We start from the raw sequence: 7,166 nt of genomic DNA, 5'->3' as shown, positions 1-7,166 counted from the left end.
CGGCCTCCAAAAATGCTGGGATTACAGGCTGAGCCACCGAGCCCGGCCGGGTTTTGACGTTTTGTGTGTGTGTTTTGTTTTTTTAGAAAGCAGGATTTATTGAGAGGACAGAAAAGCTCCCACAGTGGGAGGGGTCGCAAGGGGGGGGGGTTGCCGGTTTTGTTGTTTTTTAAGACAGGGATTCTCTGTTGCCCAGCCTGGAGTGTATTGGTGAGATCATGAACCGTTGCAGCCTCGACCTTCTGGGCTCAAGCGATCCTCCCACCTCAGCCTCCCAAGCAGCTGGGACTACAAGCATGCGCCACCACACCCAGCTAATTTTTTTTTTTTTTTAATCTTGTAGAGGCGGGGCCTCACTATGCTGCCCAGGCAGGTCAGCCAACACTGTGCTGACTGCTGTCGGACATCCTGCTAACCACTTTGATTTCATGTAATCCTACTAACGCTCTTAGGTAGATCTCACAATTACTATAATGTAGATCCGTTTCTTAGGTAAGGAAACCGAGATACAGAGGGATTAAATTACTTGCTCAAAGACCCACTAGCGGAGCCGAGCAGATGCAATAGGAGCTACCTTCTTTACGACTCTAAGTCGTCCACAAACACGTCCACCCACACGTGAGACCCAAGTAAGAGCAGCCAGCTCTCTCCACGAGGAGCGAAAGGACTGTGCGGAGGTCGCCTGTCCCCCTCCCTAGAGTCGGGCAGCAGAGTGCGTGCCGGAAGTGCAGCCCCGATGCTGCCGTGGAAGCCTTAGGTGCATTGTGGGAAGCATTTCGTTGTTCACGGTCAAGCCACCAGCGTGATGAGATGTAACTTAAATGAAAGGGGCTGCATTTCGAAAATGACACGGGCTTTAGAAAGCTTGGAAGGGGTGCGAAAGAAGCTGTGTGTCGTTTTTGGCAGGAATCAGCGTTAACAAGACCTCGGTGCTTTACTGCTGATGAGTGGGCGCAGGCAATCTGGGTCCTCCAGCATGAGCTAGACCTGAACGTCTCTGTGGTTAAGAAAACATAGAGAGGCTCCTCTCTTCCCCCACGTGTGGGGCGTGCGCATGATCAGTACCGACAGACCGAGAAAGATGGCGGAGGAAGGGTGAGTGTTTGGGGTTGGATTATGTGCGGTGGGGCCTTGAGTATCCGTTACCATCCACTGCGTTTTATGCCTCGGTGGCGGAAAACAAGGATATTTATGGGCTGTAGGTAGAGAAAAGAAAGGGCTCCGTACTAGAGAGGGTGGGAGTGAGAAACCGTAGGGCTGGGCGGTCGGAGGAGGCCGCGGTCAAGTTCGGTTGTCTCGAGGGGTGAGCATTGACCAGGCAGCGGGCTGAAGAGAGCCAGAGATGGGTTCACCCAGCCTGACTTCTGTATTAACCCTACACACGGGTCCGCACCCGCCCCAACCCCACGGAGTTTTTTTCTCGTCTCATCGCTGCTAGCTCCTAGGAAAGACTGGCAGGAAAAGTTATATTGAAGTATACAAACCCAGAAGCCAAGGGGTTCGTGACTTTCTGAGGCCTTGGGGACAAGTTAATATTAGGGATCCATCTTGAGGACTGGAGTCAAACCAAGGTTTCAGGATAATCTCAGCCCTAAGGAATTTGAAGAGAGCGATGTTCCCTGAAGCCCAGGATTTTTCATTGGTTTGAAAATCCGTTGAATGTTCGTTTTCTAAATATGATTATCGCCTATCTCAATTTTTTGTATCAGGCAAAGGAAAATCCCTTTGGTTCCAGAAAATCTCCTGAAAAAGAGGAAGGCTTATCAAGCTCTCAAAGCCACCCAGGCAAAGCAGGCGCTTTTGGCAAGGAAGGAGGTAATGGTGGGAAACCAAGAGAAAGGAATTAGGGTTTGTGTTCCGTGAGTCTTATCCAGCATGTATTGGTAGATTTAGTGTTGACGAGCCCCTCCCCCATCAGGTACAGTCATCCCTCAATATCCTCAGGGAACTGGTTCCAGGATCCGCAGGGAAACTAAAATTTGAGCCTGCTCAGGTCCCCTAAGTGAAGTGGCATAGTACTTGCATATAACTCTACTGCTTCTGTACTTTAAATCATCTCTAGATTACTTATAATATCTATACAATGTACATGCTATGCACATCTAAAATTTGTATTTTTTATTGTTATATTGTTATTTTTTAGGAAGTTAGGGTCTTGCCCTGTCACCAAGGCTGAGTGCAATGGTGTAATCAGAGCTCATCCTATCCTCCCAACTCCTGGGCTCAAGCCATCCTCCCACCTCAGCCTCCAGAATAACTGTCATCACAGCTTCAAGTCACTGTGCCTGGTCTTCCTCGATATATTCAGTCTGGAGTTGGTTGAATTTGTCTATGCTGAGCACCAACTGTATATGGTTCATGTCTTCATTTAGCAAATATTTATATATCTAACATCCTCTTGGGTAAAATGCTGGAATAGAGTTTGTTAAGAAAAAAGTGGAGTAGAAAATGTTTTTCTAGATTTATTGAGTGATTTGAGAGACCAAACATGGCAGAAAATTTGTTTTTTGTTTTTTTTAAATGAACAAATTTTGCTATTTGCTAAATGTCTTGGGGGGGGTGTATTTTGGGGACAGGAACTAAAACAAGCTAACTTGTTTTGTACTTCGTGGTGCCCAATACAGTGCTAGGTTCCAGAAACAGTTGTTGGTAAACACTGATTAATAGCAGGTAAACAGCCTGGCTTGGTGGCTCAGCCTGTAATCCCGTGCCTTTGGGAGGCTGAGGTGAGTGGATTGCCTGAGCCCGCAGGTTCGAGACCCGCCTGGGCAACTTGAGACCTCATCTCTACAATAAATCAAAAATTAGCCGGGCGTGATAGTGCATGCCTATAATTCCAGCTACTTGGAAGGCTGAGGCAGAAGGATCGCTGGAGCCCAGCAGGTCGAGCACTCCAGTCTGGGTGACAGAGTGAGACTCCAACTCAAAAAAAAAATATATATATATATATATATCACGTAAACTAGTTTTGTATTTATCAGATTTTTCCCAGTAATTCCCAGGTTTCGCCATCTCTACCTTTACTTCAGTTTCTCACTTTTTCCTTATACAAAAATACAGGGTGTTTGCTCCTCTTTGCAGGACACGAGGAGAAATAAGCTCTTTCAATAGTGATTCATGAATTACTGTTCTAGATTAAAAATGAATGGAGGTACAAAATGGTAATGATGGTGTCTCTTCTCTGTAGCAAAGAAAAGGAAAAGGGCTCAAGTTTAAGCGATTGGAATTGTTCCTGTATGATTCCTGGCGGCAGAAACGTGACAGTGTGCGTCTTAGAAGACTAGAAGTGAAACCTCATGCCTTGGAATTGCCAGATAAACATTCCTTGGCCTTTGTTGTACGCATCCAAAGGTATAGAACTGTCTTTCTAATCCCACGATGCTGGGTGAACTGTTGGTTTAGCGTTAGACTTGTTTCTAGGGCGAAGAGAGAGTAGGCTCTAGGCCACCAAGGCAAGTTATACAAGGGATTCAGGGTTGAGCACAACAGACATAGTTTTGGCTACAAGGTTAGGAAGACTGACATTAGATAGGCTTGCAAATAAGTGCTATGAGGAAGGATGAAGTGTGTGATGGCGGGGGTGAGGACATCCTCTCCAAAGCAGCAACTTCACCCTGAGACTTGAAAGACACGAAAGGAGTTCACCAGTGTTGGGAGAAGGCTTTCCAGGCATATATGCTGAGGCATCTTTCTAGTAACTAAAATAAGACTGAGTGAAGCATATTCAACGAATTCATATTCAAAAGCAATTCAAGACTGAGTGAAGCAGAGAAGACATTTTCCACATTTAGTACTACTTTTCTTCCCATCCCTACCTCCACATACAGCTCTGTACCTCTTACTGGTTCCCCTACCCAGTCACCCAAACAAGATACCTGCAGCTTTTTTAAATTTATGAGCTCTTTCCCCTTCAGCCCTCCTACCACTGTCCATATCTTATTCCTTGACGTTGCATTAGCCTTTCTAACTGGGATCTCAGGGATTGTCAGAAAGAAATGTTGTTCTGTCTCTTTTGCTTAAAATCTTCAGTAGCTTTCACCACCCCATAGGAACAAGTCCATCTTCCTTAACTGGACGTGCATAGCTCTACATACCCCCCAACACACACACATTCAGGGACCATCTCTGTTCCCATGGCACCCCAGCCATGGCTCCACATCATGAAAGGATCTGTTTACATAACTGCCAGAGTTTACATAACTAAACTGAGCTTTTTGAGGCATAGTTTGTGTCTTTGGATACCCCATATAGCAGAATGCATTTTGTAAGTACTTACTGGACCAACAGAGACTGGAAAGAGCCTGGCTTCTGTTGCTGTTCATTTCAGGATTGATGGGGTGAGTTCGCTGGTGCAGAGAACCATTGCAAGACTTCACCTGAAGAAAATTTTCAGTGGTGTCTTTGTCAAAGTCACCCCCCAGCGCCTAAAAATGCTGCGTATTGTAGAGCCCTATGTGACCTGGGGGTGAGTAAGGTTATCCATGTGGATTCACATTAGATAAAAAAAAATGTTTGCGTGTATTAGGGTGTGCAGGGTATAACAAGGCTCATGTTGCCAGGTAGAAGGAACATTTTGTTGTGACCAGAAATCAACTGATAACCATAGGAATCTTGAGTTATGAGGTGGTGGAGGGCAGGGTCTGCTAATCCCTTAGTAGCTGCTAGTAGTAGTCTGAAGTACCATAGCACAGCTAGTTCAAAGTGGACTAAAGCTGAGTGAGATGGTCAAGGAGAGGTTAATTCTTGGAATCTTGAAGCAGGGCTAGAGGCAGAACTTGTGTAAGAGTAGTATTCCTCAAACATTAACACCCAAAAAAGACTTGGGTCTAATTTCCATCTCGCACATTTTTTTTTTTGAATTGGAGTCTCACTCTTTTTGCCCAGGTTGGCACGCTCATGGCCACCATAGCCTCGACCTGCTGGGCTCAGGCAGTCCTACTACCTCAGCCTTCCAAGTAGCTGGAACTACAGACATATGCCACCACACCTGGCCAGTTTTTGTGTGTGTGATTTATTGTAGAGACGAGGTCTCACCAAGTTGCCTGGGCTGGCTCTCGAACCCCCGAACTCAGGCAGACCTTTCGTCTCGGCCTCCCAAAGTGCTGAGATTACAGGGTGAGCCAACACGCCTGGCCTTAAGTAGACGGTCACTAAGGCCCAGAGTCCTAGACTCTAAACCAGAACAGGTTTTCTATTTTGTTTTTGGTGGGAAAATAAATGTTTCTCCCTGGTGAATATATATGTCCATAAAATTAAATGCCTGATTATGTAGCCGGGGACACTTTGGTTCTTTATCATGGATATGCCCAAGCATCCCAGCTGGAATATTATTGCAGAATACTCTGGTTAGGGACAGAGACAGATGGGTAAAAGAACCTTTCCGGCCTTCTGTCCTCAGCCAGGCTACAGGGCTGGTATGTAGTGTGCCAGATGTTGGTGAAGATTCTCCTTTATTTTGGTTCACATAGATTTCCAAATCTGAAGTCCGTTCGGGAACTCATCTTGAAACGTGGACAAGCCAGGGTCAAGAATAAGACCATTCCTCTGACAGACAACACAGTGATTGAGGAGCACCTGGGTGAGTGCTGCAGTTTAGGGGTCAGTTGAGGCAGAAAGCAAGAGTCTTTAAGGCCTTGATGCAATATTCAGGTTGTATTCTTGGAGTCAAAAACTTGCCAGAGTGCCCAGCTCTGGCATAAAAGAGCATGTCAGTATATGCTTGGTAAATATTGAATAAAGGAATCTCTGCCCTTATATTTCTTAGGGAAGTTTGGTGTCATTTGCTTGGAAGACCTCATTCATGAAATTGCCTTCCCGGGAAAGCATTTCCAGGAGATCTCATGGTTCTTGCGCCCTTTCCAACTCTCAGTAGCCCGTCATGCTACCAAAAATAGAGTAGGCTTCGTCAAGGAAATGGGTTCACCTGGCTATCGGGGTGAACGCATCAATCAGCTAATCCGCCTGCTGAACTAGACCTAGGTAAGGAAAGCTGGGCTGAAAACTGCCCTTGGGCTGACTTGATGGGCCATACCTCGCCATTTAAAAGCATTTGCTAGTACTTGAGAGTAACCTTGAGATTGGGAAGAAAAAGGAGGCTGGTATTTACAAGTCTAAAAGATGGTGACCTGCTTGGAACAGCGAATGCTTGATTAGGCTATGTATATCCTAAGAGTTACAGGCTAAAAACTGTTGACATTTTGAAATGTTATGGGCTAGAAAAATCTTATGTATTGCTTGATCATTGTGAGGGTAATGTTAATAACTACGAATCTTAAATCAGATGATTGAAATATATAATTTCAAAAAGGAGTTGGAGATGTAAATTATGTATTTAGCTAAAAGAATTTTAACTCTGCTTAAAATTATTTTTTATTGCTGCTACTGCTCTTAGGTGCCAAATTATAGTAAATTTGTATTAATACGGTTGTGTCTTTCTTCCTCAGAATATCTGAAAGCACAGTGCATTGGAAGCATGTGTTTTTGTTTTTTGGAATTGGCATCAAGTATCTTCAGAGAAGATTATATTTGGGACTCTTCCTTCAAAAACTGGAAGGAAAGGATCAGGGAAAAGATAGAAGATTATGTTAATGGCAGGCCCCTTTCATCAGTCCAGTTCCAAGGAAAAATTCCAATGTTCTCCACGTTGGCTGCCCCCACCTCTGAAATCAATATGTGTCATGCAGGAAGGAGTCTCACTTTGTCACATCTTCTATCCTGAGGTTCAGTATTGGTGAATGAATAAAGCAAGCATGTGTACAAGACTTCTGCAGCAGTGGACCAAGCCCAGGGGCATGCTTGAATCTGGGGGTTCCTGGGACCTTGCTTTGAAAAGACTTGAAATACACTTAGGAACAAGAGCACAAAAACAACTGCTCGGTTGTCTTTTCTCTGAGTTGATGTTCCAACTTTTCAGTAATGGTTTTGAGAGCCTTCACGCTTGGCTGGCTCTAAATCCTTTTCTCTAGCTCAGGATTTGAGAATAAAAGACTCCTTCACCAGGAAAACATACATGTATTCAAAATTTTACTTGCAGTTTTAGGGTGGTCATACCCTTCTCAGAGACCTGTGTACCTTATGTGAGGAAGTCCTTTTTCTTGTCAGATCACCCAGGCCCTGATCTTTCTAATCTCTGGTTCCATGTCCTATGGAAGACATAAGTTTACCAA

The 7,166-nt window shown here is 44.8% G+C and overlaps 1 protein-coding gene across 2 annotated transcripts; it reads left to right on the top strand.

Annotated features, from left to right (window-relative positions):
* The first annotated feature begins 946 nt into the window (after positions 1 to 946).
* Positions 947 to 6,866, top strand: RPL7L1 (ribosomal protein L7 like 1). Of its 2 annotated transcripts, none has more exons than XM_021716608.1 (7): positions 947 to 1,095; positions 1,710 to 1,815; positions 3,188 to 3,351; positions 4,328 to 4,465; positions 5,469 to 5,578; positions 5,765 to 5,979; positions 6,392 to 6,412. In XM_021716608.1, the coding sequence occupies exons 1-6, from the start codon at positions 1,055 to 1,057 to the stop codon at positions 5,971 to 5,973; spliced, it is 768 nt and encodes a 255-aa protein (XP_021572283.1). In that variant the 5' UTR covers positions 947 to 1,054; the 3' UTR covers positions 5,974 to 5,979; positions 6,392 to 6,412. The 2 variants fall into 2 exon arrangements, with proteins under 2 accessions (XP_021572283.1, XP_008064335.1); XM_008066144.2 differs by lacking the exon at positions 6,392 to 6,412 and adding an exon at positions 6,444 to 6,866 and having other exon boundaries at positions 950 to 1,095.
* The last annotated feature ends 300 nt before the right edge of the window (positions 6,867 to 7,166 follow it).

Source organism: Carlito syrichta, unplaced genomic scaffold (genome assembly GCF_000164805.1).
Source record: "Carlito syrichta isolate Samal-C Ts95f unplaced genomic scaffold, Tarsius_syrichta-2.0.1 Scaffold308847, whole genome shotgun sequence".
Lineage (NCBI taxonomy): Eukaryota > Metazoa > Chordata > Mammalia > Primates > Tarsiidae > Carlito > Carlito syrichta.
Note: the sequence above shows the minus strand (reverse complement) of the source record. Positions and strands in the feature narration are given on the sequence as shown.

Bases quoted from the DNA above. Each gene is read 5' to 3' on its own strand.
- RPL7L1 (XM_008066144.2), top strand. From the start codon at position 1,055: ATGATCAGTACCGACAGACCGAGAAAGATGGCGGAGGAAGG. The intron at 4,466-5,468 runs GTGAGTAAGGTT...TGGTTCACATAG, and splicing joins GAGCCCTATGTGACCTGGGG to ATTTCCAAATCTGAAGTCCG. The intron at 5,579-5,764 runs GTGAGTGCTGCA...TATATTTCTTAG, and splicing joins AGTGATTGAGGAGCACCTGG to GGAAGTTTGGTGTCATTTGC.